Below are 18,516 nucleotides of genomic sequence, written 5' to 3'. Positions count from 1 at the left end.
GCACCACTCAAGTTAAATGGTGCAAGCGCAAGGGATGCCAGTGAACTCCACGATATCCACTAAGTGACAAGTTGTCCCTGGAATGACGTGTGATAAGATGGGTGGAAATCCGGTATGAGGGACAGCATAGGTAGAGTAGGTTATTAATGAGGCACACTGGATAAGATTGGGTGAGAAATTCTCCAAAATACTCAATACAATTTGGACTTAGCCAGAACAAAAACATATGATTCAATCCATACAGCTGCAATGGACTGAATGCTGCTAATTTTTAATTGTTCAATTTGAAAATGATAGATAACCCTGCAAATAAGCAATAATCTTGCACACTTTCCAGGAATCATAAACCTGCAGTATACATGTGAATCTAAATTTTCAGTTAAATAGTAAGTCTCAATGTAAAAATAAACATCTCAGTATAATGTAATGAGAGTTTTTCAAAATATGTTTTGCTGTTTAACGGTCATGGTATGGAGCCTTTGGCATTTTTGATTTCCATAGACTTTATATTCTATGATATTCAACATAGAAGTTGTATTTAGAACTGTGTTGTTTGATTTGGATTTTGGAATATGTTATTGATAAAATGTAAGATTTAAGACTTGGTATTAAAATAGACAGTTAATATTATAGATGATCCTGTGGCAAAGCACACATTACATGCAAGTCTAAATCTACTGAAAAATGTTCCCTGAAATGCATAATTGGATTCTGGATTAGTTGGAAGTGCTGTGCAAAATATAAGAATTAATGAAAAATAAATTGTGACTGACCAGTAGGGAAAGCAAACTGCAGAGAACATTTATATGAAACCTAATAAGAATCTAGAAATACAACTTTAAATCTGTCAATCAGCTGGAGCACATGTAAACATCCTGTACATATGGAGGTTTAATTGTTGCAATATGATTTATGAAAGATGCATGCTTGTATAGTTTTATAATCTATAAACATGGGTAGTACTTGACCATATGAATACACATTTACAAGAAACAAATTCCTAAATAATAATGACAAATGTGAAGTCACAAATTATTTAGAAGACAAATTAGAGCTATCATGGTACTATTTCCATGCTATAGTCTGTGGACACCCCAGGATGTCCCTTGACATTACTTAGTGATAAACAGTAAGCATTTATTTCTCAAAGTTGAAGCCTCCCTATACCCATCTTTGCAGAAATGCAGTTAGCTATTTTAAACAGTAACCTGTAAAATTGATGAATGCTCTAACTTTATCAGTATGTCTTTGAATATCGGGAGTGTTTTTTCTGCATCACATAGTGTTTTAGATCAGTAAGAAGGGTAAGATATTTAACAAGCATTTATACAAGTGGCAGGTATTGAAAAGCGAAATGCCTGCAAGACAGACACCGATGCAAGCTGCTCTGTTGAAAATGACAGGCAGGACATTGGGCAATGTTCTCTTCATTTTTGGTGAGGGAATGGGACAGGGGTAGAGGGGTGCTAATGGGTGGGTGGTGTGGGGATGGTGAAAAGTGAACAATATGGTCAAGAGAAGAAAAGCATGTGACCTTTTGCTTGGAACTGACCAATAGGGATCTTGTCAGGAAAGCAATAAAGTCCAGGCAATTAGATCATTAGATTGAGACTTGACTTCATCACAAGGTACATGCTGAACCAGTGAAATCAATGAGATCTAATGTTTTTAATAATACTGATATGGATTACGAATGTAGGATAATTAAATATTAAAACAAATTATCTTTCAATTAAAGTCTAAAGTAAGAGAGGCAAGTTCTAGAACAATTTCACAAGTAATCATTCAGAAATTATTTTATTTAAACTGGCGCAACTGGAAAAAGTTGTTCAGCTGTTCTTCATCTTCATCAAGGAGTGGTGCCACCTCTGGAATTGAATGGAGAGAGAAGTTGCTTCGTTTACGATATCTAATAAACTGTGCAGTAATCTGTAGGATGTTTATTAAGGATATAATTGGAAGATCTATGATCAGCAACCTATAAACTTGTATAAGATATTTTGAAACAGACCATATAAAGATATGATCAGAACTATGTACTGTATAAAACACACCAACTCCACACAGAATAATATAAAGCAAATCTATTGTAGAAATTAAAACGTTGATCACAGAAACTCAACTTTACTTCAAAACTTTACTGTTTTCATCAGTGATTGCATTTTGATTTTACATTTTCCTCATGATGCATGTAGTGATTATGTCAACTATGTGGGATGTACAAAAGGTCAAGCAGTTCCACTATAGTTATGCCATTATCCAAGAAAGTTAATAAATGCCTTAGGTACATTAATGACCTGTATAAAGAAAGGATATTGTAATGTGCATGGAAATAGTATATATTTAGGTGGCCCCCAATTTATGGACATCTGATTGATTCCTGAGATTCAATTCAGGAATGTATTCACCTTAACTTTGATGATCTAATGAACATTTCCTGTATTTACAAACAACTATTCTTTACTGTCTTCCATTGTGTTCCTACCAACTTGCAAACACACTCATGAATGGTATCCATTCACAATCCAGGGGTTACCTGTATTTGGAAAAATGTGAGGCTGAGAGCATATGACATGGGATTGGCCAAGATGGAGCATGGCGCTTTGAAAAGGACACTATGTCTGTGACAAGGAAGAAAAAAAATCACTAAATTAGGTCATAGCACAAGAAAAGGCAGCAGGGTTAAGTTAATAAATAAGGTAAATATTAACTAGCTATTACTTAAATTAGAACAAACAATTAGTTTGAAGACTAAAACATAGAAGCTATATTGAGTAAACAAATAAACTTTAACAAAATGAAAAACAAGGTTACATGGGGATTCTAGAGTACATGGTGTGCGACAGTTTTTAGATTAGATTAGATTACTTACAGTGTGGAAACAGGCCCTTCGGCCCAACAAGTTTCTGGGAGATTATGAAGGGCAGTGCAATCTGAGATGATTAGTTTTGAAGTAAAATTGTGATTAACTTCAATTCAGAATTATCTCACTGAAGTCTGATGTGCAGACATCACAGAACGTCAGGACATTCAAGCAAATCACGCTCCTTCAATGTGACAGTGGTACAATTCTGGCTAGTGGTCAGGAACATTGTAAGCAGGTAAGGGAAGCCCAAAAACAGTGGCGAAGGAACCTTAACCTTTATCCTTCTCAAACAAACACAAAGTTCCTTCTGCCTGTATGAATGAGGGAAATGTCTGAAAGGTAGTGACTATGGCTTTGGTTCAAGGGGCCATTCAAACTGAGGTATAGGAAGTCACAGGGAATGGCAACAGTTCTCTGTAGTTGTGAAAGAAGTTGCATAGGTTGTGTTGCCTGCAGAGTGTTAGATTATGGATACCTCCTTGCACGTGGAGAAGATTCTAGCTGTGAGGGGGAAGGATCCATTTATTGTGATCCATTTTGGGCATTAAACAAAAGAACGATCAGCAGAGAGGAAAGGTTAGAAGGATTGAGGAAAGGTTAGAAGGATTTGGGAAAGGATAAAATCATAAATGTCAAGATTTGATAAAACTGTACAACAGAGTAGTGATTTGACTAAAAGTAAGCACAGCAGGTCAAGAAAAGACAGAGCGAAAAATTAGAATAATGCATTTGTGATTAAGATGGTAGAAGGAAAGAGTAGAAAACAGTTAAAGCTAAATGAATTGCATCTCTATGTACAAAACATTTGAAACCAATTGCATTCATAATAGCACAAAAAGAAATTGAGAACTTTGAACTAACAGCCGTCTGGGTGAAGAAACACTAAGGTTATCACGAAGTAAATATTGCAGAATATTCGATCTTTAGAAGAGTCAGACAACTTGGAAATAAAACAGTGGCAGTCCTGAAAGTAAAGCATGGGATAAAGATGAGAAAGGGAGAAAATAACACCAAAAATCAATGTGGAGAATCAGTTTAGGTGGAACTAATGAAACAATAAGGAACAGAAATCAATGATGGGAATAAATAAAAAGTTCCTAACAGTATTGTAATGTATGACATATTATAAATCAAGAGGTTAGGGGCTCAAGTAACAATTATAAAACAGTGACCACAGGGGACTTGACTTTTCTATCGACGAGGAAAACCAAGTTTGTAGTAATAGTGTAATGGGCAAGCCTTTGGAATGCATATAATTTAGTTTTCTAAATCTGACTTTGAGGTTGGAATTAGCACCTGCTAGTTTCTGTCCTTTGCCTGAGTATACAGCAACTTGCACATAAATGAGGTGAGGCAAGAATAATATATTAATTCATACAAATTGGCCCCTTACCACTCACTCGTGAGATTCTCACCTAGCCATTAAAACCTTAAGTGGAAATTTTGAGCTTTTATTTCTTGATGTGGAGAATCTAATTTCTCACTCATGCTGAATTTTTCTAACTTGCTCACTATTTCACATGGCATTTAGAGGCTGGGAACATTCTACCCATTAAACAGATACTTAGGGGAGAGCATTAAATCTGCCAAAGGGTGAAATTGGAAGTGAGGATGTTACTTAATTGGGACGGCCTGTGGCATGTGGGGACCCTGTCAGCCCCAATCCTTCCAAGTAAACCTGTGGCCAGAAGACCCAGAAATGTATTTGGACCTTGTGTCAATTAAGGCCCTTAAGTGGTCAATTAATGCCTAATCCTACCAAGGCTGGTGTTACAAGGGTTGTTTGTGGTCTCTAAGGAGGATCCCTTATTCAAAGGCCTTCCCTTGATCCAGGGAATCAGCATTGGGTAAGGGCTCCGCTGAGAGCTACACTCTGCCCATGCTGCTGACTTCCTTGCCTCCTATTTATTGCAACCCAAATACTGTAAACTGCTTCCCTCCACAAATCAGCGAAATCCAGGATTCCATGGCGATTTGAACACCATGTGAGTGTCTTTTCCTCATCAGCCACTCCCTCTCCAATGGTGTTGCTAAGCAAAACAACACTCAGTCACTAAATGGCGGGCAGCCATCAGTAAGTGGCACATCCTACTCCCATGGTTGGAAACCAGTGGAAGACCCACCAGCGAACTCTCAACTATCTGATTGGTGCTTAGTACCACTGCGAGGAGATGACAACACAATGTACTGCCAGCTCTCCAGGTGGGAGTCAAGATTCCTTTGTGACTTTGTTACACGTAAAAAACACAAAGGCATTCTGGCTTTATCATGAGTCAAAGGATTGTAAGGAGGGAGAAGATAAATATAGAAATATAAATTGATTAACTTAGTAGCATTAATTGGGGAACAGATAAAGCTGGAATTGGTATCTGTGTACCTAAAAAATGTAACATTATTAGGCACAATTAACATGGATTTATGAAAGGGACATCATGTTTGACAAATCTGTTAGAATTTTTTGAGGTTGCAACTAATAGGATAGATAAGGGGATCTAATAGATACATATTTAAATTTGCAAAATAAATTCTGTAAGGTACCAGGTAAGAGGTAATAATATAAAATTAATGTTCATCAAATTGGGGTAATATATTGGATCAAGGATTAATTAACAAATAGAAAACGGAATCAAAATAAGTGGGTAATAATCAGTTTAAGAGACATTAACCAGTGAGCTATTGCCAATGTCAAAGCTTGGGCTGACACTTTATAACTGAGATAAATGATTTAGACTGGGGACTAGGCATATAAGTGTCCATTGTCTGGTGAGGATATAAACTTAGACGGGAAAGCATACCATGAGGAGGATGGAGTGACATGCAAAAGGTTTAGGTAGGTTGAGTAATTTGAGCATACTGCAGATGGACTTAGAGAGAGATGTTTTCTTAACCTCACTCCCAAATCAGCATCTGCTTCTCAGCACTTTTACATTCTAACCTTCACCTCTATATCATCTAAATTTTGCATCAATTTCACCCCGGTTTTTCGCAAATTCCAAATCTATTTCAATAGTGCATCACATAGAATTAAAAACCTCTGGAATCTTCAAAAAGCTTAACATCTCTCAAAAATCTGAACATTTTGTCAGCAAAATTGAAACCACTTCAAAAAAATATTGATTTTCTCTTTCATTGACATTTAAGCTAGCCCCTGGTATAACTAACACAAATATTATCTGTATATTGCAGTGGTTAACATTGAAAAGGATACAAAGAAATCCACCAACAGTACTCCAAAGCTACCTAATAGCCAGGCCAGATGATGGAGGATGTATTTTTTGGCTGATACTTTGTTTTTGGGTACTTTCACTGCCACACTCAGTCCGTAAGTTGTATTACCCAACATTGCCAGTGCAAACAGCAAATAGGATGTACCTTCTGTGGATTTCCTTTGGAACTGCAATGATCAGAATATATAAACCATGCCTTTGTTTAATACAGTGAACTTGTAGTCTAGCCATTCACAAGGAAATAAAGGCTCCTTTAAATATTAAACAATAAAATTGTTGTTATTGAATACCTCTGGCAAGCCACATTTGCATATTGCAAAATAAATTATTGTATAATATCACCATCAGATCAAGACAACTGATTTTTGACCAATTACAGTAACATGGATTTCAACAAGAAACGGCACAGTGGCTCAGTGGTTAGCACTGCTGCCTCACAGTGTCAGGGACCTGGGTTCAATTCCAGCCTTGAGTGCCTGTCTATGTGGAGTTTGTGCATTCCTTCTGTGCCTGCATGGATTCCCTCTGGGTGCTCTGGTTTCCTCCTGCTGTCCGAACATGTGTAGGTTAGGTGGATTGACCATGCTAAGTGACCCATAGTGTCCCGGGTTGCATAGACGAGATGGGTTAGCCAATGCAAATGCAGGATTACAGGGATAGGTTTGGATGCTGATCAGAAGGTCAGTGTGAACTTAATGGGCCGAATGGCCTGCTTCCACACTAGGGATTCTGTGAAGTTCAGTCCCTAAATGGAAAGGTTCATAATTCACAATGTGCTGACTGCATGGACTATGAGGATATTATTTTTGTGTTAGCAAATTCCAGGGTTGCAGTTTGAATTCTTGTGCTTCTCACCAAAGGGAAGTAATAAGTAAACACTTGTTGTGTTCTTTGGCAACACCATGACGACAATACAGGAAGAATGAAAACGGAAGGAAATAGTGTTTTTTTCTGATTCTGAACAGAAATAAGCTAACTTTTACAAACCAAAGAGCCAAGTCTCAATAAATTTCTTACATTTTTGTACAGCTGTGGAAAACGAGAGCCAAGATAAAATATGCAGGACATGTAGCCACTGATGTAACCCATGAATTCAACAATGTCAAAAGTACTCTGGAAAACAGGAAAACAAAACAATTCACACATAATCTGTGACAAAATTAAATGAATATTATAAATCTAAATAAACTCGAAGCTGCAAAACATAATATTTGTTCACAGTTAATGTTTTTAAATTTCCAGGAATAAAATACAAAAGATATGCAGATGACAAGCAAGATTTTGACAATGTTAAAGACTTACTTGAGTTTTTGAAATTTTAAGTAAATAGCATCTTCTTTCATGAGTACATTAAAAACAAATGAATGGAATTAAAACAATGCCAATGTTAACACAAACCCTTTGTCCTGGATGACTCCTATTATGGTGAGATATTCTCAATAAATGTAATATAGTCACCATTGCAATCGCAAATAACAGAACCCAGCAAACACAGAACCACTTCAACAGGGAAATCGCTGAAAGACAAAATATACCAGGGCTTATAAAAGTTGAAAACAAAGATCTCCATAACATAGCAGTTGAATAGATGTAAAATATATACACATGGCAAAACACATGAATGTGGTATTGTTGCTCTGTTGGAGGGAAAAAAAAGCTATTAATATAAAAGAATGTGGGAGGTAAAGTAACTTGATGGCCATTGAAAAGAAGTACATGTGCCATTGATCAAAACACTCTTGTACTAAGGCAGACACTACGTCCTAAGATACAGTGTGAATGCAGTCTCAGGTTACATGAGCATGAACTACACTGCTACTGAGACTGTTAACAGTACACTAGTCCTAGCTCTATCTCCCACAAACTCGACTTTCATCCAGTCCCCATGACAGCATCATAGTGGATGGTGCTTACTGAGTTCCAAGAACTAACCCTTACAGAACCTTTTAGACCCTGTTATAACATTTCCCCCAAAACAATTGATTGTTATCATTATTATATTGGTCGTTATTATATTGTTTACATCTACCACCACCTCATCTCTCCACACACCTTTTACTTTAAAACATGTTCCCTTTGGAATCGGAAGAGTGGTAATTCATTAACTTGGTGTTTCTGATGGTCTCAGGCCTGTAGTCCCTCTTGGATTAAAGAGACTTTAATCTCTTACATTTGTTACATGGAAGACTCTGGTTATGATCATAACTGATCGTAATATTGGACAAATCAGATCCAAACAGGAAACCTGACTTTATTGATTTTTTTAATTTTTGCAGTTGGCTATTCTGGCGGTTAGTCACTGAAACATATTCACGTGAGGATACAGATGTTCTTTAATATCAGAACTTAAGTTTATTTCACAAAAAATAGTTGTGTACAAAAAAAAAAGAAAATAGAATGACGGTACCCACGAAAATCAAAACTAAAGTTTCAATGTGCTTCCCAACACCATCCATTAAACTAAATCCGACAAAAATAAACACTCTTGGCTCAGTTTTTTATTAAGTCTCTACTTAACACTTTCCAGTTTCTCTCCTTCAGGGCTGTTAAGATTTGGTTTTTAAGATTCCTTTCCAGGTTCACTGGCATGAATCTCTCATTATTCTGATAGCCTATACATTCTCAGTTATAAAACAACTTGAAGAATTTGATACAAACTCTCCCAAGTTGGAAGCTCCACAGTAAAACACTTATGCTGAGATGACAGGCTCTCCTGAAGAGACTTGATTCACCTGCTAGGAGACACTGTCCTACATTCTGAACTAAAACTTTGAATCATTTATTTTGAAGCCAAAACTAAGTTAATAGCCTTAATGTGTTTATTCTGCCTTTCATAAACCCAAAGGTGTAAACATTTTATCTGTTGCAGGGGCTCGCCCAAGCATTCACTCCATTCACATGCCTTCTTGGAACAAACATATTTAGGTCGCTATCCAAATGCGTTTCTGACCTTTTACAAAAAACTTGACTGATATGATCCACACGTTTCACATTATTTTGAAATTCAAATTCAAAAGTACTATGTAAACATCACGTTTCAGTGGTGTACCTATATTCTTTACAGCTGTCATTTTTGCTCCTTGCTGTAGCAGATATTTAAAAAAAAACTTCAATATTTGCTCATTGTTAATCCTTTCTTAATGGTATCTTCCATGAAACTCTTTGTACCACATCTTCAATTTGTGTCAATGGAATTTGGTTCTCAATCCAACTACAGAGCTGAGTTGAAGTAGGTGAAGTTAACAGTTCAACTTTTTCATCATTTTTGAGTTTTCTCCTGTCCATTCAGTGATTGAACTATTGCTGAAACCAGCTAGTTCACTTACGTGGAGATTCATTCTTGTTTGATGTGATAACCTTCATTGTTGGGAAGTCTTTTTTGCAAGGTGGGGATGTCAGATATGAACGGATTCCTTCTTAACCACATTAGCACCTAATGTCAGACTTGACATTATCATAAATAATTGTCCATTGTGCTGTGTTGCAATCTGACTCCATTTAGTTCCAAAAGCTTCTATTGATTTATGTCATGTAGGTGGTGTAAATATTGCCTCTTTGTTTGCACTTAATTATGAATTTAGTTGCAATTTGGAATCTGAAATTTCTTCAGTTTTGAATGCAATGGAAAACATATCAGCCAATTACCTCTGCCCATCCCATTTACAGTAGAAAATGTTTAATTACAGTATAACTTTAGGATTTTTTTTTGCTTGGATTCTACCATGAGCTTACACAGTCTAGTGAAAGTTAGATTAGATTAGATTAATTTCAGTGTGGAAACAGGCCCTTCGGCCCAACAAGTCCACACCGCCCCGCCGAAGCGTAACCCACCCATACCCCTACATCTACATCTACCCCTTACCTAACACTACGGGCAATTTAGCTTGGCCAATTCACCTGACCTGCACATCTTTGGAGTGTGGGAGGAAACCGGAGCACCCGGAGGAAACCCACGCAGACACGGGGAGAACGTGCTAACTCCACACAGTCAGTCGCCTGAGGCGGGAATTGAACCCGGGTCTCTGGCGCTGTGAGGCAGCAGTGCTAACCACTGTGCCACCGTTACTGCCAGCTTTTTCTTAATCTTTTGTTGTTTAACCTCTTTTACCTTTTGAATGAGACTATGAGATCTTAACCTCTGAGTAAAATGTTTTGACTGTGAAGTCCATAACCCCTTTCTAGTGCTTGGATTTCTTATGTTGGAGATACCCCCAGACCATGTAGCTGGATTGTTGCTTGTTGTAAGCAGAGTTTTGTCAACAAAGGCTCTGTGACACTTTCTCTCATGTCTAACTTGAAATTTGTGAGATGGCCATAGATATATATGTTTGTATGCCAAAAACATTTGGTCTAGGTCACTAATATCCCTTGGGAAATTTTGAATTTAACTTCTATTAGTAACTAATTTTACTCCAATTAAAGTTTTCATTGGATAGCTCTTCTGTCTTTTGCTCTACTGAGACTGTATCCTGTTTAAGGCAGATTGCTGAAAGTGACCAACTTTCTTGTAAGAAAAGCAACTGGTGTGAAAAGCTGGGTGCTCATTATGCCCATGAGATTTCTTTCTTCCACTGCATTGAATCAAACTTTCTTTGATTGGTGTCCATCCTATCTGTTGCACTAGCTGATTTGAGTTTGTATCTTAAATGAATAGATTCCATTGATCTCCTGTACCAAATTTTTATCTTCTCTTCTTCGGAGTGAGCTGTTTTGCTTCTGCACCTCTTCTTCACTTACCAACTGAATGGCTTTCTCTAAAGTTAGGTCTTCTTTGAACTAGAATAAATTTGAGAAAGGCTCATCAATAAACCAAACAACAATTTGGTTTCTTATGAATTCAAGTAACTATAACCACATCTCTCCACTAACCTATAGAGTCATACAAGACAGAAACAAATCCTTCAGCCCCACACTGATCAGGTGTTCCAATCTGTCCCATTTGCCAGCATTTGGCCCAAATTGCTCTAAACCTTCTCTATTCATGCATGAAAAAGTTACCCCTCAGGTCCTTTTTAAATCTTTTCCCTCTCAACTTAAATCATGCCCTCTAGTTTTGGACTCCTCTATGCTAGGAAAAAGACCTTGGCTATTCACTTTATTCACGGCCCTCATGATCTTATTAACTTTTATAAGGCCACCCCTCATCCTCTGATGCTCCAGGGAAAATATGCTCAGCCTTTTCAGCCTCTCCCCATAACTCTAATCCTCCAACCCCGGCAACATCCTTGTAAATTTTTTTCTGTACCATCTCAAGTTTAACAACATCCTTCTGATAGAAGGGGGTGACCAGAAATGTATGCAGTATTCTAAAAGTGATCTCACCAATGTCCTATACATCTCAACTCCTAAACTCAATGCACTGATCAATGAAGCCAAGCGTGCCACGTAGGAGAAAGTGGGAACTACAGATGCTGGAGATCAGACTCGAGAGTGTGGTGCTGGAAAAGCACAGCAGGTCAGGCAGCATCTGAGGAGCAGGAGAATCGATGTTTCGGGCATAAGCCCTTCATCGGGATGAAAGGCTTATGCCTGAAACGTCGATTCTCCTGTTCCTCGAATGCTGCCTGACCTGATGTCCTGTTCCAGCACCACACTCTTGACAAGTGTGTCAAATGCTTTCTTCACCACCCTGTCTATCTGCAACACCACTTCCAAGGAACTGTGCACCTACACCCCTAGGTCTCTTTATTCAGCAACACTCCTCAGGGCCTGCCATTAACTGTAGAAGTCCTACCCTGGTTTGCCTTACCAAAATGAAACACCCCACATTTATCTAAATTAAACTGCATCTGCCACTCCTTGGCCTACCTGATCAAGGTCCAATTTTATTCTGAGATAATCTTTTCCACTGTCCATTATACCTCCTATTTTGATGTCAGTATTATTAATTATTGATTATTAATGAAATCATGTATGGATTCACCTGAATGTGGCAGTCTTTTAATGGATCTAACTTGTTTCAGAATTTTATTACTTATGTTGAAGTAATTGTCAAAGGTGTTCAAAATCTCTTTGAATTTCTAAATTATCCTCTTCTTCAGAAATTCACTTTTGTGTTCTACCCAGATCTGAAATTGCTTCTTAATGTGGTCAGGTATTTTACCTTCCCTAAAGATTTTTTAAAATCCATAGTAAGAGCAATTCTCCTGAGCTTTGCTGCTGTACTGGAACATTTTCCAAGACCTTGTGACTGTAACAGAGGCTTTCCCGCTTTTGATGCTGGAAGGAAGATTTCCAATTCTTTGGAAGCTTACTTGGACTCCAGCCGCATCCTCCTTTTTTCCAAAAACGTCCTCTGTTAGATCAAGTTGCACTTTTGTTTATAAAGCCCCCAATGCTTATCTGCTATAGGTGGCTTGGTTAGAGTTTTCCAAAGCTCTCCTTTCCCAGAATAAATGCAGACTTTTCTTTCATTCCCTTCTTGGTGTACGTTTTCCAGTCCTGCCTTTTGTGTGCTATGATGGCAGCACCCAAACGTAGCTGTTATTTACTGCCCTTTCAGCCTCAATTCTTGCATAGTTAAGGTTTCAGTGTTGTACGAGGAATTTTGGTTTTGACGCCATAATGTTTGGGCAGCTCAAATCTAGAATCCTACAGACCATGACCTTGTAATGTAGCCAGTATGTAACTGCAGGTTTCTTCTGTTCTTGTTCCTACCCACATAAGATCAGAAGTGGGGGTGTTCACAAATATTGGATATCTTTCAACACCACTTGCAACTCCTCAGATACTGAAGAACTCCATGTCCAAATACAGAAAGACTTGGACAATATCCAAGCTTGGGCTGAAAAGAGGTAAGAGTGACATTTGCACCACACAAATTATTTCCACTGAGAGAATCTAACCACTGTCCCTTGACACTCAATAGCACTGTCTTCACTGAAATACTCACTATCAACATTCTTGGGGCTGTCATTGGCCAGAAACTGAACTGGACTAACCATACAAATAGAGTTGCTGCAAGCACATGTCAGAGGCTTGGAATACTGCAGTGAGTAACTGACCTTCTGAGCTCTAAAGCCTGGCCACCATCTGGAAAGCTCAAGTCTGGTGGATGAAGGCATACTCCCCAAATGTCTGGATGATTGTAGCTCCAGCAACACTCATGATATTTGACACTATCCAGGCCAAAGCTGTGCGTTTGATTTGCACCACAAGCATCCACTCTCTCCACCACTGACTCGCTCAGTAGCAGCAGTGTATACCATCAAAAAGATGGACTGCATAAAATCACCAAAGCTCCCCAGACAGCACATTCCAAACCCACAAACCCACGAAAGACAAGGGCAGTAGACACGTTGGAGTATTATTACCTGTACATTCCCCCCCTCCCCGTCACCATCCTGAATTGAAAATATATCACTGTTCCTTCATGTTGTTGGGTCAAACTCCTGGAACTCCCCATGTAACAGCATGGTGAGCCTACAGTACATGGACTGCAGCAGTTCAAGAAGGCAATTCACCACCACCTTAAGGGCAATTAGGGATGGACAATAAATGATGACCCAGCTAACAATGCTCACATCCCATGCAGAGAATAAAAAAGATCTTTCAGGGATTGTTTATCGTATTTGCTGTTGTCAGCAAGCAGCAGCATGTTTTTCTCTAGAAGCTTACCAGATCACTAGCATGGATTTTTCTTCGCTTTCCCTTGAAACAGTATGTTCTAATTTATTCCAGTTGACACCCTTGAGAAATAGTGTTGATTTATACTGCTCAGTATGTTGAGGCAGTAGTCCACTGTTGCCACCATGTTGTGTGTGGGTTCCTTCAAGTCCATAATGGTCTAATGTGAATTGGAATATCCACCTTGAAAGCTTTCCAACATATGTTGAAAAATAACAACATGTTATGTTGTCCTTGGTGTTAGGGAAAGAGTGGCTGTTTCAGTCAGAGTTTTGACATGGCGCAGCATCAAGAATTTTTAGCCTCTAGCTTCATTCTTGTAGCAAGCAGTTGGTCAGATGGAATGAGGAAATATATTTATGACAGTGATCTTTGACTTTCGTATAAGTGTTACCAGTGCCATACTTGCTTTACTTTTTCATTTCCCACAAATGATGTAAAAAGTTATTATTCACTGTTGGCTTTGGACCTGGTTCACAGCTTGGTTTCAAATATGGTGTTGGTGGTTCAAATCCCAGCAGCAAGGACTTCCATTGCTGGTCAGTGCACAATAGCGGGAGCGCTTTACCATGGAGATGTATGAACTGATTTTGTGAGACAGCTCACAGAGAGAAACATTCTATGAAACTCTCCTAAACTGACACTGAGCTGATATAAGTAAAATTCAGTGCAGAATTTCTGCCCTGAGACAAATAGCTCTTGCTGCAATGTCCCTGTTGTTCCTTATGATAATTTACTTCTGGAATTTAATTTGTTTCATCAGTTCTAGCCAAGCAATTCATTTAAGCCAAAAATTTAACTCGTGTGAGGATAACCACACATTCACCTGATAATCAATATAGAATGTTGAATAAACAAGACTTAACAATGAGATTTAATTACCATGAGGTATTTGGATTTGTCTGTAATATTGGGCTAAATTTTCTGAATAGCAAGCATAAGCAGCTTGACACTTTGCTCCTTGTCTTTAAAATGAAAGGAAACAGCACTGCCTTTTTGACAGGAGATTTCAATTACAGTTCCTTCTGAAATGCAGAGTTATAGATTAGATTAGATTAGACTACATTACAGTGTGGAAACAGGCCCTTCGGCCCAACAAGTCCACACCGCCCCGCCGAAGCGCAACCCACCCATACCCCTACATTTACCCATTACCTAACACTACGGGCAATTTAGCATGGCCAATTCACCTGACCTGCACATCTTTGTGACTGTGGGAGGAAACCGGAGCACCCAGAGGAAACCCACGCAGACACGGGGAGAACGTGCAAACTCCACACAGTCAGTCGCCTGAGGCGAGAATTGAACCCGGGTCTCAGGCGCTGTGAGGCAGCAGTGCTAACCACTGCACCACTGTGCCGCCCAACACCATTCTAAAGGTCCCTGGAGCATAGAACAATCAGAAGGGAAACCACACAATCTCACAGCAGTCAATTACCATATTCTGTCACTTCAAGGTCCAGCCACATTGATAACTCTGATGAAAAGGTATGTATATAAGGTAAGTCTGAGGGCAGGGTGCTGAGAGGGTTGAATACCAGGTGGGTAGGGGTAGGATGTCAGGGGATCACCGTGCAAGTTGGTAAGGGGTAGTTGGCAGGGTGGTACAACAGCTCAATGGTTAGCATTGCTGCCTGACAGAGTTAGGAACCCAAGTTTGATTCCAACCTCAGGTGACTGTCTGTGTGGAGTATGCACATTCTCCTCATATTTGCATGGATTTCCTCCGCGTGCCTCGGTTTCCTTCCACAGTCCAAAGATGTCCAGATGAATTGGATTGGCCATGGTAAATTAACCATAGTTTCCAGAGATATGCATGATAGGCAGAATATCCACAGTAAACGCAGGGTTACAGGGATAGGATGAGATGCTCTTCAGAGGTGGGTGCAGACTCAGTGGGCCAAATGGCCTTTTTCCACACTTCAGCAATTTTCTGATTCTAAATAGAGAGCCATGTGGGTCGAGGATATGGTGCAATGGGATAGGGTTTTGGTAAGCAAGGGTGCTAAGGTGCAAGGTGGCAAGTGACCAGGTAGGTGATGCTGTCTTTAATTTAGGTCTGAGTGGAAGGTATTGGGTTTGGCACTTTAAGGTTGTCCTGTGGGGTGAGGGGGAGTGAGCTGTGTCAGGTGAATGGGGATATGGGCATCAAGTCCAATGCATGCAAAATGGGGATGAAGTTGGGGAGACTGGGGGTGTGTTGTGTGCTAGGGAAATGGAGCAGGCATTGTTAGGTCTGGTGGCCAGGGGAACAGAGATCCAGTCGCATGAGGGGTCAGGCCCACAACAAAGGGCTATGGGGTCTTGGAGGACTGGGAGCAGTGTGTGGGTCACAGAGTCTGAGGGGTGTGGGGTCTGAGTCTTTGGGGTGTAAAAGGAAGGCTGGCAGTTGGTTAAGTGGTTACTCAGGAGTTTGGCTTGGTTTTTAACAATTTAACTTTTTCGGAGTAATGATTTTGCTTAACAGCAACAAAACTCTCTGAATTCTCCAAATTAAATAGAGACTTTCAGAGGGCTCTCAGTTTGGGGAATTGGCCTATTAGTGAAATCTTCAATTTCCTAGGCAATTCCTCCAGAATCTGCTATGGACCTTAAGAATCTGCCTTAAGGTCCACAGGCACAATTATCATGTTTGCTACAGAACTAATTGTCTGGCCATAGGAAAATCAGGGTCATTGTATTTTTCTTAGACACCATGCAGCACTTCAGTTGGGTCTTGCCCTATCAGCATAAAATATATTGGAAACATTTCCAATTGCAAGATGCTTGAACAATGCTTCCACCCAAAAGATCATCATACCCAGAAATTCTCCATCTGCACTGGATTCTGAATTTTTAAACGCAACACAAAAATGCCTGACCTAGATGTAGCACAGCATTCTGTGGCACATCATGCTGGTAACATTCACTATGTTGTTACATAACATGATACATGCAAAACATAATGATCCACTCTCAGAAAAAATATTTCCCTAACCTTTTGTTAAATTCAGCATTAAACTTTTAACAATGTATTTGAACGTTGAAGTATATAGAAATTCAGTTAATAGTTAATAAAACAGAAACATAGTCAAGTCATAATGAAACTCTAATCAGTGTTTATTTTTAAACAGTATTTTTTAAATAGAAAGAGGGTGTCACTGATAAAGCCTGTATCTATTGCCCAGCTCTAACTGCCCTTCTGAAAGTGGTGGTTAGATGACTTCTTGAACTGCTACATTTTATACAGTGTTGATGTATTTGCAGTGCTGTTAGGATTTTGGTCTTGTAACAATGAACTCAGATATCTTTCAAAATTAATGTGATGTGAGACTTAGAGGGGAACTTGCTGGTGGTGATATATTTCTGAACTTTAAGCCCAACCAGTGACAATGAGAATCACCCTTGACACAAGGAATTGCTAATGATTATTTCCGAGTAACGATAAAGTGCAAAGAAAGCAAAGGTTCATTACATTGAACTACATAAAATATATGCTGTTCAACACCTTGTTTGTGTTGCATCTGTGCTCCATGTGAATTAAATGTACTGGCTGTTGGTAAGGCCAGATGCAACTCTGTGTACAATTTTGGTCTGTCTATTTAAGAACGGATTGGAGGAGGTTCAAAAGAGGTTCACTAGACTGATTCCTGGGATGAAGGGATTAATTTATCAAGAAAGGCTAAACAAGTTAGGCCTTTATTCATCAGAGTTTAGAAGAATTACCTTATTGAAACATACAAGATTCTGAGTAGACATTGAGAAGATTTTCCACAAGTAGAGGGATCTTGAACTAAGGGATATAGTGACAGAATAAGGGGACACCCATTTAAAAGTGAGATGCAAGGGGATTTATTCTCCCAGAAGATGGTGAATTCTTTACCTCAGAGTGTTGTGGAAGCTAGATCATTGAAAGGATTTAAAGAGGAAGGAGATAATTTCTGAAAACTTCAAAAACTAAGAGCTGTAATGAGCTAGAATGGAAGAGGAGTTGAGACCTGGAGCAGATCTTGTTGAACAGCAGGACAAGATTGAGGGGCTGAATTGCCTATTTTTTATGTTCTTATAAAACCTATACCCACTCCAATCACCTCTTCCATCTTGCCTTCCAAACTCTCAATTCACTTCTCCCTTATTATGGGTCAACTCTAAATGCACGAATGCTATTTTAAATAATTCCAGGTAGTAGGGAGCTCCCAATTCTCCCTACACAGAGAAATTATTTTGTTGTTTTTTACTTTATTTGTTGGTACTGTTATGAGGATGTGGGTGTACCATACCTTAAAATGAGTTAAAAGCTAGCAGTGATAGCACCATGTGTTCTGAATAAGAAACAATTAACACTGGGTCGAAAGCTAGATTAGCTGGGTTGCCTGGAAACAACAAAACAGATTTGAATTAGGCCAGTTTAAAATTAACTCCAACAAATACCAAACTCTAATCCAGTTTGAATTTAGTATATTGACAATCTTAAAAGCCAATGGCGCAATCCGATGCTTTGGGTGTACAAGACTGGGGAAAATTGAACAGTTGAGAGGAGAACTGACAAGCTACTGGCACGTAAAGACAGCCTGACAAATAGCTCTCTTAAAGATACCATTATCGATCAGTGACCTGTGAAGCAGAATCCCCAAGAAGAAGAAAAGAAGACAGGAATTCAGAGAAAACTGAAAGCTGCCTGGTTTTGAGATAAGAAGTTTTGTTTTGTAAATCTTAATTGAGGATTTTATCAGACTAGTATTGTAGAAGGGGAAGGTAAAAGATAGAGGAAGGAGTTGTAAATAGTTGTTAGTTAATCATTTCTCTGTTATATTTTAA

At 38.9% G+C, this 18,516-nt stretch overlaps 1 protein-coding gene across 4 annotated transcripts in view; it reads right to left on the bottom strand.

Annotated features, from left to right (window-relative positions):
- Positions 1-1,769: 1,769 nt before the first annotated feature.
- The window catches only part of LOC140478964 (lysosomal amino acid transporter 1 homolog), a 51,055-nt gene continuing 34,308 nt past the window's right edge, over positions 1,770-18,516 (bottom strand). For 2 of the 4 annotated variants that reach the window (XM_072572667.1, XM_072572668.1), the window contains 5 exons: positions 10,831-10,869; positions 7,492-7,610; positions 7,111-7,206; positions 6,075-6,260; positions 1,770-1,929 (listed from right to left, as the gene is read on the bottom strand). In XM_072572667.1, the coding sequence (XP_072428768.1) occupies positions 1,798-1,929; positions 6,075-6,260; positions 7,111-7,206; positions 7,492-7,610; positions 10,831-10,869 (572 nt within the window). In that variant the 3' untranslated portion in view covers positions 1,770-1,797. The remainder of the gene's footprint in view (positions 1,930-6,074; positions 6,261-7,110; positions 7,207-7,491; positions 7,611-10,830; positions 10,870-18,516) is intronic. The other 2 variants (XM_072572670.1, XM_072572669.1) reach the window with 2 other exon arrangements.

The sequence above is a fragment of the Chiloscyllium punctatum genome, chromosome 6, assembly GCF_047496795.1.
Source record: "Chiloscyllium punctatum isolate Juve2018m chromosome 6, sChiPun1.3, whole genome shotgun sequence".
In the NCBI taxonomy this organism is placed as follows: Eukaryota; Metazoa; Chordata; class Chondrichthyes; order Orectolobiformes; family Hemiscylliidae; genus Chiloscyllium; species Chiloscyllium punctatum.
Note: the sequence above shows the minus strand (reverse complement) of the source record. Positions and strands in the feature narration are given on the sequence as shown.